Genomic DNA, 17,002 nt, shown 5'->3' with positions numbered 1-17,002 from the left:
TAGTTGGCTCCCTTGATTATAAATCAAGTCTTTTAATTATTTAAAACACAATAATTATATAATTTTCATCCAATTGGAGTTCACAAGTTAAGTTACAAGTTCCAAAGGTCAATTTTACGAATAGGGATGGTTTTTTAACTGTCACTGTATTTATTTTTAAATTAAAAATATAATTAAATAAAAGAAACTCAAGAAAGTATTTTTTTTAAAAGTAATAATTTATAGACACCACTTTATTTTTTTTATTATCTACAACATCAGACGCAAACTTTACAAAATATGTTTTAATAGTGCATAAAACGCGACTTTTAACATGTATTTGTTTACAGTTAATCAAAATAAATCTAATTAAACCATTGCTTAAATTTACTTGGCAGTCACATTTATGATTATATGAGTTTGATAAAGGTTATTTTGAGCTAACAAAATTATATACCTTGGAAAATACTAAGAATAAACACACGTAGATACAATATTATAGAATGTGATTTTAGTACAACAAAAATATTTAAAGGTTGTTAAATACTAATTTTAAAGCTTGTTAAATACTAATATGAATTCGCTTTCATATCCATGAGAATCACTTGGTGGTAGAAATTCTTATAAAATGTTTGGTAGAGTAGAATGAAATGGAATGAAATGGAATGAAAGTAAATTAAGATAAAAGTTTTGAATTAGAATATAAAAGTGTGGATGACTCCTTACAAATAGTGGCTTAATTCAAGTTGAGAAGATTTTTGTCTATTTTCTAAAAAATTGTTTAGAGAAAGTGTAAGACTATAAATTTGCTTGAGGAAATAACAAATTTATAATCTCTTATTATTAGAGAGACCTCTAATGAGTTATGTTGTATAACTATAACTATAATGGATACTGTTTGTATTTGTGGTACTAGTAGAACCTTCATTGATAGATATCTTTTGATTGACTAATATATTTTTTTTTACTAATGATTGACCCAACACATCAAAGGATCAATCTTATCATAATCTCTCATTCAAATATTCATAATCTACTTATGATAGTTAAAATATCTTTAATTACTAATAGATGATACAAAAATATAATCTAATAATTATTAATTGATCTTGATCCACAATAATTATTTTAACATTTTCTTACTTGAATAATATTAATCAATAATTAAGATATGAATCATTAGCTATAATGACAATTTTAATTATATGTCAAACAACAATGTAAGAAATATGAGACTCTTACACTGCAAAATAACATCCAATAAGAATACATACATATCATGTGCATCAATTAATCGGTTTTTTTTTTTTTTGCAAGAGTATTTGAAATAACATAACTATTAAATAGTTGAAATACGCTACATAACAATTCAAGCATATGAAAATGTTATAAAAGATATGTTACTAAAATAATATTACTTTATACATATCTCATAACAATATGTTTCGAGACTCCCTCCAATCCAAAGCGTCAAAACTTAGGCAAGTCATGTGAATAGCAATATTTCAACAAACTCCAATAGTTACGTCTCTTTGGTAAGTGGATCTACCAACGTTTTCTTTTAACATCATGATCAATTTAATTAACTATGAAAAATTGTAAAAGTCAGAACATAATCTACATACATTTAAGTGTGCTCACGAAACCCAATAACAAAAATGATTACATATGTGCTAATTAAATCAGCAAATACTCTACAATATTTAACATTCAATATTTAATCGAAATTTTACAAAATAAATAAGTATGCAAACCCAAAAATAATTAATTACCTTCATTTTTTATAGAGCATGTTTGACAGATCTCCTAAAATTTTTCCTTACTAATACCCCTCCATTTTTGAACCATGTAGAAAATCCCTTAAATTTTTTTTTCTTTCGTTACATTGGCTTCCCGCTTACACCGACTCAAAGTAACATAAAAAAAAATATTAGGTACAATTTATATATATATATATATATGTAAATTAAACCGTTCCGTGTTTATATCTGTCACCTCCACATTATTTTAATGATGCCATCCAATTTGGTGCCATTAATTTTTTTTTTTTTTTTGGTTAAAAGTAGCTTAAACAACTTTGCAAATGTTTTTACCTTACAATATTTTTATGTGAAGTGTTAGAATTTGAATAAAGGTAAATGAAGTGCATATGACAGAATCAGGATCTTCCATTGAATAAATTGCAAGTTTGAGCTGTCACTTGACTCTTTTCAGTGAGCTTTCTTTAATTTCGAATTGGAACAATCTTCCGATTCTTCTCTCACCTTAAACGTTTTTCCATTAAAAAAGTGGTGAGACAATTTTATAATAACTAATAAGAAAATAAAAAACTTTAGAGAAAATATGCTTATAATAAAAACTTGCTTATGACAATTAGAATATAATTAATTGAAACAATTGAATACAAGCCTAAGCCTTGGATTCATCCATAATTAATTATCTTGTATTTGTTTATGCGTTTTATTCTATTATTTATTGTTTTAATCTTTAATTTTACATTTTCTTACTCTACAGACTCGTTATTAATCTAAATAGCACAAGAGTCTTGCTACCTAAGGAATTACTAATTGATTTCTATTATTTAAGATTTTTTTTTCTTAATACTCGTATAGTCGTATGTACAAGTTATACTAACCCTTTTTGGTTTAGTACAAGCGGAAGCAATCCCGTTCGATATAAGTAGTTCATTCACCGAAAATTTAAACCTTACGATTTGTATATGATGAGACAAAAACACAAGTTACAACACAAAATTTTATTCTGTACATCATTTAATAAATGATGGGTAACACAATTAAAATAATATAAAATTTATTAAAATACCTAATATTAATTATCTTAATATAATTGATATCAAATTTAATGAGTTTATTGAAATTAAACAAAAAAATAAATAAAGAGAGGTTAGAATAAAAAAATTCAGCATTTCATTATAATTGATTGTGTTAGTCATTATTTTTTTATTATTAAAGAAATATAAATAAAAATATATGCATCTTTTTAATACTTTGTACTTGTGTCACATGAGCTTTCTGAGTAACAAAAATTAAAAATTTTATCATGTCTTTGCTTATTTGATTTATGTTATTTCCTAATTTTTTTTAAAATTAAACTGAAACAAAAATATTTATTCTATTCAGTATTATAATAATTTTGAACAAATCAAATAGATCCTATAGTTCACCATATCGTGAGAAATGAGCTCCTTCCAATTACTGTATTTTCTTAAATAAAAAAAAATATAGGTAGCTCAACTTGTTAACCCACTAGTTTGGATGAGTTGAGTCACATTGATTTTTCCCCCTTACTATATATTAAAACCAGCCAGACTGGATTGACCTATTTCGAGGTTAATATGTGACGAACTGATGATCAACTACGTACGGTTAAACAAGTTGAGTTTACAAGTTGAAACTCGAGTACGTAGTTGGAATAAAGTCTACGAATGAATTTAGACATAAATTAAGTCAATACATGCATTGGTTCATGTAAGACATGGCGATATATAAACACGCATATGCCGTTGAACGTACGACTGAGGGCTTGTTATAAATTATTCCTAGTGATAGCTCCGTAAACATATTGTAATCCAAAATAAATATATACACATGAATATATGTAATTGTTCGATATAGCTAGAGTGTACAGATTAAAATGGCTATTACAGATGGAAAGGATGCAATAAGTGTAGTGTTAGTTGGTTTGCAATTGATTTCACTCACAACCTCTAACATATAGCCTGACAATTAATTAGGTAGCCAATCAAGAATTAATGGAGACAAGAGAGAGATCCCCAACAGTATTAATATTAATGATTTGTTTGTTAAGAATCTGACAAATATTTTTTCATCTAAAAAATTATAAATTAATTTTTAATAAAATTAGAGACAAACTATGTCCATCTTTGGTGTGTAAATGATTTAAGTTAGATTTCAATCCAATCCAACCTAATCCAATCCAACTTTAACTGGATTGATTTGGATTAAGTTTATCTTTTGTTATTTTGTTAATTCAATTCAACCCAATTCAATCTAACTTAAATTAGATTAATTATCCGGTTTAACTATTTAAAAATTATCATTTTTTAAGTCTTAGAAAAAATTAAAGAAATCTTCAAATTCAAAGATAGTAAGAATTTTTTTTCTTTAGAAAAGTAAGTTTATTTTTAAAAATCAATATTCATAAAATATTGTACTATTCACATGATAAACAAAAAAAATAAATTATAAATATATATATATATATATATATATATATATATATATATATATATATTCACAGTACCATTAATAAAAAATTGTATTACCTTAAAATAAACTCCAAAATAATGTATTACTTTTATATAAAGATGAATTATTTTGAGAATGAGATGTGCTTAATTTAAGGTTTCTATTAGTAATTCAAATATATGCGAATTGGATTGGATTAAATTGAGTTTTACTCGAATGCAAAACTCTACCCTTGTCACCTAATTCAATTATAATTAGGTTCATTAAACTAAAATCAATAATTCAATTCAACTCACAAAATTTAACTGTATTATATAATTGAGTGAATTCATAAACTAGGTCTATATATATATATATATATATATATATATATATATATATATATTCCAACATGAGAACACATGTACTCGGAGATATAGTATGTGTTTGTTTTTAAGTAGGGGTGCTTATTTGTCACGTCATTTAATGACATGTAGTATGTGTTTGTTTTTGAGTTTTGGATTTCTCAAACGAACTTTAAAATCTCAAGAGGAAACCTCAAGTAAGGACTTTCTTGCTGAAAATCTCAAGAGAAAGAGTTAGACCTTGTTCAAAGGTGTCCCCTCTAAACCTTACTAAATTTAAAAGACTAGATAATGAAGCAACTTTGAAGATACAAAATTCAAAGAAAAAAATGTCTCTTTACTTGGTGAAGGCAAACAGACACAAGATGGTGCTCCTCCAAAAGTCCCAGGTCCTTTACAAAAGGTTTCAATTTGCAAGGCAGAGAAGGTCTTGATGCCAGAATTGCAAGGATGTTTTTCTCTTCAAGGCTACCATTTCATTTAGTAGGGAATCCTTATTATAGGAGGCATTTTCTTATGCTGCCAATACTCTTTCATGGATGTTTTTTTATTGTAGGCATGTCCATGTCCTTCTCATGTTCCTTTGTCTATGTCCATGTCATGTCCAACATCGTATCTGAATTCGTGCTTCTTAGCTCTCCACTCACCTCTCACTTCCTCCATCCATGAAAGCAAAGTTGCACAGGCACCAATGTTCTCACAACATCAGGCAAAAAGTATAAAATGTAAATCATCCTCCTTGGTGCCTCCCAAGCTCATTTTCCTCTTCATCTACTCTCATCGACGCAAAAGGCATTCCTCTTCTAGCATCGTTTAACAATTTGTTCGTAGACGTCGGGCTAAGCTCATGAACTTAAATCACAGAACGAGAAGAGGAAAATTGGAAGGATTGAGTTGGAGTGGTTGGGGATGAATTTGAACACTGCGATGGGAAGTCAATCGAGGGAATTCCGATATTAATTTCGGAATTTTGTCCAAATGGGCTAAGTAATTCACTTTTGCTCAATACGAGGCTTAGAAATTTTTCTAAGGTCAAAATGTTTGGAATTTTAGGGATCTTAATAAAATACCAATAATCACCGGAAACACATTACGTTAGATTATCAAGAGGGGTTGTGAAAAATACCTGAATCCATGATAAGCAGCGGAATTGATGAGTCTAAGGAACTGTTGGTTTTGTGTTCTTCCTTAACCAAATCATCATTTTCCTTTTGGGACCTTAGGTTTCTCGTCAGACTGGGAGAAGAGAATACAATTTCTGATTTTTGTGTATTGGGGACCACAACCTTGCTTTAGGTTTTAACCCGTTAGAGTTCTCATTATTCCCTAACTGGCCAAACTAGTTTCCACTTATCAAATCCATATTAATTTCTGATGATAGTCCAATAGGCTCACCAAATTAAATCACTTTTATTGAGCCCATAAATATAAATAACTAATATAAATGATAAATATAATATTTAGCCCACACTAATTATTTAATTAGAAATTATAAAATTCCTAACAATCTCCCACTTGAGCTTCATATTAACCTTAATCATTTATATTACAAAAGTCTTTAGGCACACAACCGTATGTTATTTACTTTTAGACTTTCCTTAAACAATTTGGTCCATCTTATATAGTAACACAGAGCCATTGTAGTTTTCCTCACAATCCAACATGATTGAGCCACAATGATCACCAATGTCACATATACTTGATGACATATATCAAATATGGATAAGAGACATGAAAATAACATGCAATGTGATCTCATTCATATTCATTTCCAACTAGTCCAAACTTTATTCTTTATAGAGATCAATCCAAACACAATATAAATATTGAAACAAAACAAGATCAAAATGAAATGATAACCTTCAACTTTATTTTATAGAAAATCAATCTATACAAATATCTGAAAAACATAAGGCATATATAGAACATAAATGAGACTCCCACTAAACTAAGGTACTATAAGGAGTCACTCCTATATGAGCAGTGTGCTCATGAAAAACTTTAGGTACCAAACCTTTCATAAGTGGGTCAGCTAGCATATCATTAGTTCTTAAATGTTCTATGGAAATATATCTATTTTGAACTCTTTCTTTAACAACCGAAAACTTAATGTCAATAAACTTTAATTTGGTTGCACTCCTATTGTTGTTGGAGTAAAGAACTGCTGAGTTATTGTCACAGTAAAACTTTAATGGTCTTTCAATACTATCAACCACATACAAACCAGTGATAAAATTTCTCAGTCATATCCTATGGTTGGATGTCTCAAAACAAGCGATGAACTCCACGGCCATGGTTAAAGAAGCTATGAGAGTCTGTTTAGCAGACTTCCAAGAGATAGCTCCTCCAGCCAGCATAAATATGTATCCAGATGTGGAGCGTTTTCTATCTTGACATCCAGCAAAATTAGAGTCTGAGTATCCAATGATCTCCAAATTCTCAGACTTTTGATAAGTGAGCATGTATCCCTTTGTTCTCTTTAGGTAACGCATCACACGTTTTGCTGTTTTCCAATACTGCATTCCAGGATTACTCAAATATTTGCCCAGAACTCCTACTACAAATGCTATATCGGGACAAGTGCAAACTTGAGCGTATATTAGACTTCTTATTGCTGATGCATAAGGAATCTTTTGCATCTCTATTCTTTCAAGGTCATTATTGGGGCATTGTTTGAGACTAAATTTGTCTCCTTTAGCTATCGGGGTATCTCCTAGTTTACTATCTTTCATGTCGAATCTATTTAGGACCTTATTGATATAACTCTCTTGTGACAACCTTAGGATACCTTGAAAGCGATCTCTTAGTATCTTGATTCCTAATACAAAAGAGGCTTCCCAAGATCTTTCATCTTAAAAAAATTTGTCAGAAATTTCTTAGTCTCTTGTAAGAAGCTTATATCGTTGCTAGCAAGCAGTATATCATCGACATATAAGACCAAGAATGAGTATTTACTCTCACTAAACTTGTGGTATACACAATCATCAACTGGATTTGCCTCAAAATCATGAGGTAATGACTTGATGGAACTTGTAATACCATTGATGGGAAGCTTGTTTCAAACCATAGATGGATTTATTTAGTTTGCAAACCATAGACTTTGAGTAACTTGATACAAAGTTTTCTGGTTGCATCATATAAATTGTTTCTTCAATGTCACCATTTAGAAACGCAGTCTTAACATCCATCAGATGTAGCTCTAAATCATAATGAGCTACCAATGTCATTATTGTTCTAAAAGAATCCTTTGAAGATACTGGAGAAAAGGTTTTTTTATAGTCAATGTCTTCCTTTTGGGTAAATCCTTTAGCGACTAGATGAGCCTTATACCTCTAGACATTGCCCTTTGAATCCCTTTTGGTTTTAAATATCCATTTGCAACCAATAGGTTTCACACTTTCAGGAAATTCGACGAGATCCCAAACGCCATTGTCTTGCATAGATTTCATCTCATCCTTCATGGCATTGATCCAGTTTTGAGAGTTAGAACTACACATGGCTTGACAGAAGTTAATCGAACCATCCTCTGTTAAACCAATGTCATCCTCATGTTCTTGGAGAAAGATAATATAATCATCAGGGATTTACTTCTCCTCTCTCTATCAGATCTCCTTAATGGCACTTCTGGAGGTTGTTGAGGTTGCTATATAGGTATTTGAGAAAGAACCTCATCATTGTCTTGTTCTTGAACAATGTCATCAACAATAGTTTGAACATTGTTTTCTATTACTCGAGTTGTTTCTTGAACAGCAATAGGTATGAGGACTTGAGCACTATCAATAACAGGTTCTTCCTCAAAGACAACTTTCCTTATGTTCTCTTCCTTCCCAAACTCAACTTCCTTAAGAAATCTTGCATTTCCCATTTCAAACGTTGATCTTAAAGTGGGATCATAAAACTTATAGCCCCGAGAGTGTTCAGCATTGCCAACAAAATAACAGCTAATTGTTCTTGAATCCAGCTTTCTTTCATGTGGCCTATAAGGTCGCGCCTTAGCCGGACAACCCCAAATATGCAAATGCTTAATGCTTGGCTTTTTTCCAGCCCAAAGTTCATAAAGGATTTTATTAACTACTTTACTTGGCATCCTATTAAGGATGTAAGCTGTGGTCTTTAAGGCTTCTCCCCAAAGTGACTCTGGCAAAGAAGAATGACTAACTATACTTCTCACCATATCCTTAAGATTTTGGTTTCATCGTTCTGCAACACCATTCATGCTAGGTTTGCCTTGCATAGTGTATTGCGGAAAAATTCCAAACTCTTTGAGAAAAAGCACAAAAGGTTTTGGACATTGTTCTCCTGATCCATCATATCTACCATAGTACTCACCACCACAGTCAGATTTGACAGTCTTAATTTTCTTTCCAAGTTGAAGTTCAACTTCAGCCTTGAAACTCTTAAAAACTTCTAGGGATTAGGACTTCTCATGTATCAAATAAAGACAACCGTATCTAGAGTAGTCATCTATGAACGAGATAAAGAACTGTTGCCCATTCCAAGAAGGTGTTGGAAAAGGACCACAAATGTCCGTATGTACTAATTCTAAGATGTCTTTAGCTCTTTTGACACCTAATTTCCTTATGTTTGTTCGTTTTCCCTTTATGCATTCAATAGAGACTTCAAAGTCTGATAAATCTAAAGGTTCAAGAATTTTATCCGACACAAGTCTCTGAATTCTTTGTTTAGATATATGACCTAAGCGTTTGTGCCATAAAGTGGTTGAATTCTCTTTTAATTTCCTTTTTGTACCACGTGAATTTGTTTGCAGTATTTCATTATAGGAACAATTAACATCCAATATATATAGATTATCAATTAAGGAACTGGAACCAATCAAATTTGAATTCTAGTAGAGACTAACTTTATTATTTCCAAATGATCAAGAAAAATCAAATTTGTCCAAACTAGAAATAGAAATTAAATTCCGTCTAAAAGACAGTACAACAAAAGTCTCAAACAAATCTAAATAAAATTCAGTCTTTAACTTCAATCTAAAAGTTCCTATAGCCTTCACCGCAACCTTTTTGTCATCGCCAACAAATATGAATCTTTCATCATCACTTGGCAGTCGACTCCATAGGCAACCCTACATGGTTACACTTATGTGAGTAGTAGTACCAGAATCTACCCATCAAATATCTTTAGGTACAAAAGCTAAAATAACTTCAGAACAAACAAGAGCAAGAGATTTACCTTTCTTTACACACCATGTGCGTACTTGGGACACTCTTTCTTCATGTGTCCTGACTTCTTGCAGAAGTAGCAGGTAAATTCCTCATCCTTCTTTGGTTTCTTTTTATGAGAAGACCCTTTAGCAACACCCTTAGTTTTCTTTCTTTTCTTATTCTGAGAGGTGGAGCTTAAATGAGCATTTTCAGAAACAAGACATGTGCAAAATAGTTCACATAAACCAATAGCAAAAGAAACTGAATAATAATAAAAATAAAAATAATTACATGCTCACAAATAAGACCATAAGTTATATAAAATATATATATATAACAAGACATGTGCAAAATAGTTCACATAACAAACCCATCACAAGATACCCAGCACAACATTAATTCATAGTCTTTGGATAGAGAAATTATTTTGTAATTGGTACTTTCAACGCAATGATCAAATATTGACAATAAATTCTGTCAAATCATAGTCTTTCTGTGGACCGACTATAATTCACATGAAAATACCTTATAATTGTTACACATTTATCATCACAAGTACAAAATTATTTGGCCAAATTGTGTCTTCCTTTGGGCTGAGCACAATTCGCATAAATAATTTTATACTAATATCTATGCAATTTTAATTAAATTAATTTACACAATAGAAATTGCTTTGACAATATATTGTTTCAATCAACTCAATCAAAATTACCAAACATAAAAAAAAAGGAATAATTTTGAGGATTTGTAATTTCTGAATTTACACCAAAACATAATGAGAATCACCAATTAATACACATAATTCACAAAAAAAACAAGGAAAACAAAAATAAAATGCAAAATCCAAATTGCATTTAATGGTATGCAACAGGGGTTTTCTTATGATGATATAATAAAGCCAAAGATTATATATATATCACATGTATATCATGTCATGGCATGGATTCATGGCATGCATAAGGAAACAAAACCAACAGCCATAAAAAAAAAAAACAACAAACACGTGAATGAGAAACAAAAATGGATGACTATTCTAGAGCGAGAAAAAAATAGTTTTTTTTTCTCATGGAATCCGAATGCAAAACATGAACAAGCATATGATGATTATTATATCGTGATCGAAAAAAAAAATTCCAAACTTACAATCATAATTATAATTGCAAAGATAAAATCCCAAAATAAAATTAGAGTTCATGTAACAAAATAATACATGTATAACACAAACCAAATAACTTTAATTCCCAATAATCTAACAATAATGGTGGCTCTGATACCACTTGTTTGGAATTTTAGGGATCTTAATAAAATACCAATAATCACCGGAAACACATTACGTTATATTATCAAAAGGGGTTGTGAAAAATACCTGGATCCATGATAAGTAGTAGAATTGACGAGTATGAGGAACTGTTGGTTTTGTGTTCTTCCTCAACCAAATCAATGTTTTTCTTTTGGGACCTAGGTTTCTCGTCAGATGGGGAGAAGAGAATACAATTTCTGATTTTGGGGTATTGGGACCACAACCTTGCTTTAGGTTTTAACTTGTTAGAGTTCATATTATTCCCTAGTGGGCCAAATTGGTTTCCGTTTATCAAGCCCATATTAATTTTTGATGATAGTCCAATAGGCTCATCAAATTAGATCACTTTTCTTGAGCCCATAAATGTAAATAACTAATATAAATGATAAATATAATATGTAGCTCACACTAATTAATTAATTAGGAATTATAAAATTCCTAACACAAAAAGCTTCAATTAATACTTATAAATAGTTGTAACATCAACATTTGAATGCTAAATTAGCAGGAAACATGAAATATGTTGTCCAAGAATGAAAAATAACATCTTTGATATTAGAGTAAAACTCAGAACAACAACTATTGTATTTAACTGTGTCTAGTGCATTGAGCAGAAATTTGGTGACAAGCCTTTGCAATGGTGAACTGCCAACAATTATGAACACCAATTTTTGTTGTTTGGAGTTGAAATGGGACATGAGAGAGAGAGAGAGAAAGCAAAAGAGATGGAAGGATTGGAGAGTGAAAAAGATTTTATTTTAGATGTAATGTAATTTTTTAATTGATTGTGTCTAAATTTGATGTGATAGGTAGGGGTGTAAGTGACCCAGTTGGATTGAATTTTGTCTATTTTTTTAACTCAATTCAATTAAATTTAGTTGAGTTGGATTGGATTGGATTTATCTTTTCTTTTTTTGTCAACCTAACCAATTCAGTCCAACTTTAATGGGATTGGTTATCTGATTGAGCCATTAAAAAAATTTCACCTTAATAAAAAAAATCATCAAGCTTAAAAAATAGTAAAATATTTTATTTGAAAAAAAAATGAGAAAAATAATATTCATATGATAAACAATCATCACTAATAAAATTCAATAATCATAAAATATAATATTATTTTACAACTTAAAATACTTAAGTTAACAATAATCATAAAACATAACATTGTGTTAGATTAGATTGGGTTGGGTTTTGGTCGGATCCAAAACTCCAAACCTGTAAAATTATAATTGGTTTCATAAGGGGTATAAGCAGATGTAGGTCACCTGCGAACTCGAATTTACCTAAACCAGTCCAAACAGTTTGAGTTAGGTAATTTTTGTGTTTGTGTTAGACCTAAACCGAACTAATCAAACCCGTTGAGTTTTGGATTGGGTCACGGGTTTTAATATTTAAACCCGCTAAACTGTTGACCTGTTAATTTGTTATTTGTATTAAATTATTATTATTATATGTAATATATATATATATATATATATTTTATAAAAATCAAATACTATTGTCTATTGATTACATAGACTTATCGACCTGAATTGAGTAAGTATCAACACATTCTTAACCTTTAGGATCATAGCATGAAAATTTTTATTGATTGAAGCCACTTTAGATAAACTTCTAAAAATATTTCAAATCTAGTTAAAAATAATAGGCCTCGAAATGTTTCATTGGTTATGGTACAAAAAAATGTTTGAAACACATCCTCATCATGCTTATTGAAACTCCTTATCTCGAATATGATATGCTTAATTTCTCATCTCTCATGGATAGATAGATAGGAGTCAATGGAATGGAGTGGGGTGTGGCAGCATCACAAAAATAAAATTTAATAAAAATTTAATAAGAAACAGTTTTGTCTAATTCATTTAATAAAAATTTTAGCTTACAAAAAATATTTGTTTTAAAAATTAATAGACAAAATTAAATGTTTTGATCTGTTGACCCAACTCAATCCAAACCATTTACAAACAGGTTGGTTTGGGTTGAGTTTCATTTTTTTCTTAGAAAACTAACCCAAATCAACTCATTCAAATTTAATTGGGTTGATCATAAGTTTGACAAAACTCAACCTAAACCGACCAGCTTACACCCCTAGGTTTCATTAAATTAAAATTAATCGAATCCAATCCACAAACATCTAATCAGATTGGATTAGGCAGGTTCATGGATTAGGTCCGATCCACTTACACCTCTAATGATAGGTATGTGTCTAGGGGTGGAAATAGGCCAGACTGGCCTACAGGGGCCTACGACCTGGCCTACATAAAGCTTGACCTGAACTTATCTATTTAATTAAAAGGTTAGGCTCAGGCTTTTTTAGAAGTCTATTAAATTAAATAGACCAGGCTTAGGCTTATTAAAAAGCCTTATATGCCTGATAGGCCGGCCTATATTATTTTTTGAGTACCAATATATAATATTATTTTTTGGATACAATTAATTTTTTTTTGGAAACTATCAGACTTTGATTACACATTACTGCTCCATAACTTCTATTCCTATAATCAAGGACTTTAATTATAATTTAGGTGTGAGTAATGTACCCTTTTATATTCCTCATTATTTTGATTGACTTTTCTTTTTCTTTAACTTTCCTATTACGTTCCTACTCCATAAAATATTAAATATTTATTGTGAAGAAGACTTTTAAAAAGGCTATCAGGCCAGACCAGACTTTTAAAAAAATCAGGCCGAACCAAAATAAAAGTCTTTGATAGGCTATAGGTCAGGCTCAGGCCTCAAAAATTCATCGTAGGCTAGGCTCAGGCCTTTCAAAGCCTGGCCTGACCTGACCTATTCTCACCCCTATATGTGTCACTTTTTAAAATTTATATTTTCAAATTTTCCTTTTTAATTTTTTTATTCAAATGTTGTCTTTCTTTTCATGAATCCATAAAATTATTAAGGTTTAAATATATTTTTGGTTCTTGATAAATATCCCAATTTGATTTTTGGTCTCTAATAATTTTTCTTAGTTGTCAGTCCATAATAAATTTTAAATCTTGTTTTGGTTCCTAAATTTTTCAAATAACGCTTTAAATTATAAAATAAAATGATTTAGATAATGCTTTAAGTTCAAAATATGAATTTGAAGTTATTTTTTTTAGAATAATAATTTTGAAATATACTATTTTGATCGATATTTTTTATAATAGATTGTTATTTAAAAAAATTTAGATATTAAAAATTGTTATTATATATTTTTTTATGGATTTAGGAGGAGGGACAAAATATTTGAATAAAAAAATAAAAAGAAAAAAGTGAAAAGAATCTTTTTTTTAAAAAGATGCTAATAGGTCCCTGAAACTTATATGCAATATTAACTTAAAAATGTTATTATTAAATGGCGTGAGAAGTGAGTACATGTGTCATATTGAACAATAATATGGTTAGCTATTAGATTGTATAATTTGTATCATGGATAAATATTATTGTGTTAATATTCTTTTTAGAAAATATTATTGTATGTTTTTTTATTGACAAATATCAGTTGTTAGAATATTTAGTTTGTTAACCGGAGATATCAAATCTGGAATCTTTCTTTCTTTTTCTATTTTTAACCATTCAATCCGTCTTATATTTTCAAAAAAAATAAAAATTTATATATATATATATATATATATATATATATATATATATATTTTGTCATGCATGGGTAAATTTACGCCACTCATAAGTATTGTTCATGAATATGAACATTACTATAAACTACTTTAAATAATAAATATTTTCTTAATTTTTTATTAGAATTATCTACAATTAAATTCTTTTTTATTTATTTTTATCATAAATTATAAAGTAAAACATTTTTAATTATTAATAATTAGTATCCATTATATATATATATATATATATATATATATATTAATAATTAGTCATAGACCTATTTTTTTTTAGTTTTTTTAAATCACCAAATGTCTCGTGCTTTAAATAAACTCTAAATTTTAAATAAAAAACATTTAAAGTAAATAATATTAAAAATATATATAACATGTTTTAAATAATAAAATATTAAAATAAAATAATAACATATCAAATAAAATCCTAAAAAATATATTAATAAGTAAGACAACTTAATATTATTTATTATATATTTAAATATATATTTTTAATTTTTTATTTGAAATAAAAATAAAACCATAAGCAATTGTAAATTTAAAAAAACTAAAAAAAAATAGGTCTATGACTTCAAAGTTGTAAACCTTTAAAAAAAAATTTAAAAAAAAGGTTCTACGACTTTAAAGTAAAAAAAAAAAAATATTTGAACTGAAGTCGTAAATAATTTTATAACTTTAATTAAAAAAGTAAAAAGTTGTAACAGATATTATGACTTCTAACTCAGAATTCGTAACAACTCCTGTTACAACTTACCCTGTTTTAGATAATTTTTTAAAATATAATCTCAATTGGAAAATTGTGTAAATTTTTACCCCTATTTAATAAAAAAGACAAGACAAAGTGTTCCTAAAATGTGTCAACAAACTGGACCGGGCGACAAATGAAAAGGCTCAAACATGATGCCCATGATTAGGTTATTGCTTTCAGCACTTCTTATGTTACTTCTTGCACTTTCTTTTTCCTTTTGAAATGTTTATTACAGAATGTAATTTTACATTCTGGAATACACTCTCTTTTTGGCTTTCGGAATATGTTAGAAAATATTTCAAAAAGAGTGCAAGAAGTAACATGGAAGAACAGGAAGCAATAGCCATAACAACTGGTCATATCTATCAATTTAGAGAAATGGTTTTATTGTTTTACACCCTTTTAAATTTTCTATTCTACCCCTCTCCTCCCCTCATTCAACAAGCACCTTCTCATCCCACCTCTTCATTTTCTGTAAATATCCTCTCACTTTTGCAAGCATTTTTTTTCTTATCACTGTATTCTTCGCATGAGTTTCACACTTATACTACTACTTCTTTTCTGGCAATATTTCGTTTGTGTTTTTTTATATTTGGTATCACTAATTTGATGGAATTTTTTTTATCCAGATCAAATACTAATCTCACTTACAATAAGTGCTGTGACTTATTTAAGAAAAATTTACACACAAAGAAAATTAAACATAAATTATATTATTAAATAAATTATTTTTCTATGTTTAAATACAACAAAATCTTATATCATTATTTTAATTCTTTTGGTTGATTTGACAGAATTTTGTGTTTTCATTAAAAAAAAATATGGAGTGAAAAATAAAAAGGAATGGGTGAATACCGTATTAGGGGCCTCTATAGTCTATGTATATTATCAGGGCCGTGCAGTTTTTAGATGTGGATGACAGGTTGGCATCTCAATCGGACACGTCGTTTCTGAGTAGATGAAGAAATGAAGTGAACTAACGCTTTTGGAACTCGTTCGTTTTGGTCATGCGTTTTCGCTTTTCCACCCATCTTAAAACTACTTGACTTTTTGATACAACAGCATTCTATCAACGCATTCTCAACAAGCCCCACTTAGATTTCCCCGTTAACCTTAAACGCAGCAACCTTAAACTCAGCATGACAGAAATTGAGTCCAACGACAAAACAACAAACTTCCCGTCAGGTAAAAATACTACGACCCCCTTTTGTATTATAAACGATCTCACCCAATCATCTTTCGGACCATTCGTTCAATCAAACAAGAAACACTTGTTTTGGGTTTACAGAAACTTTGATTTTGCAATTTCTTTCACATTTGCCATTTGCGTTATTTAATTTTATTTTGCAACATGTGCGTGGTACTTACCGATGAATCTTATTGTCTTTGGTCTATAGGGATTGGATTTTGCATTTTTGCCTTTTAATTATCTGGTACTGGTATTGCATTTTAATATTAGCAATGGATTTGTAGTATGTCTTTTTTTTATATCATAGAATCAAAATTAAAACCCAAAGAATAAGAATTGATTGCCAGCGTTACATTCTTGGTCTGTATGGTAATTGTCGTAAGACAATCCCATAAGGTTTGGGTTCGAATCCGGCCGGTATAACATCAAAAATG

General features: G+C 29.4%; 2 protein-coding genes across 2 annotated transcripts in view; one reads left to right on the top strand and one right to left on the bottom strand.

Moving 5' to 3' along the window:
- Positions 1-6,795: 6,795 nt before the first annotated feature.
- Positions 6,796-7,284, bottom strand: LOC121173526 (secreted RxLR effector protein 161-like). Its single transcript, XM_041009574.1, has one exon. The coding sequence runs from the start codon at positions 7,282-7,284 to the stop codon at positions 6,796-6,798; it is 489 nt and encodes a 162-aa protein (XP_040865508.1).
- Positions 7,285-16,289: 9,005 nt separating this feature from the next.
- Positions 16,290-17,002, top strand: part of LOC100783564 (uncharacterized) — a 2,575-nt gene continuing 1,862 nt past the window's right edge. The window contains exon 1 of the mRNA XM_003546412.4: positions 16,290-16,564. Within this exon, the coding sequence (XP_003546460.1) occupies positions 16,519-16,564 (46 nt within the window). The 5' untranslated portion in view covers positions 16,290-16,518. The remainder of the gene's footprint in view (positions 16,565-17,002) is intronic.

The sequence above is a fragment of the Glycine max genome, chromosome 15 (assembly GCF_000004515.6).
Source record: "Glycine max cultivar Williams 82 chromosome 15, Glycine_max_v4.0, whole genome shotgun sequence".
In the NCBI taxonomy this organism is placed as follows: Eukaryota; Viridiplantae; Streptophyta; class Magnoliopsida; order Fabales; family Fabaceae; genus Glycine; species Glycine max.
Note: the sequence above shows the minus strand (reverse complement) of the source record. Positions and strands in the feature narration are given on the sequence as shown.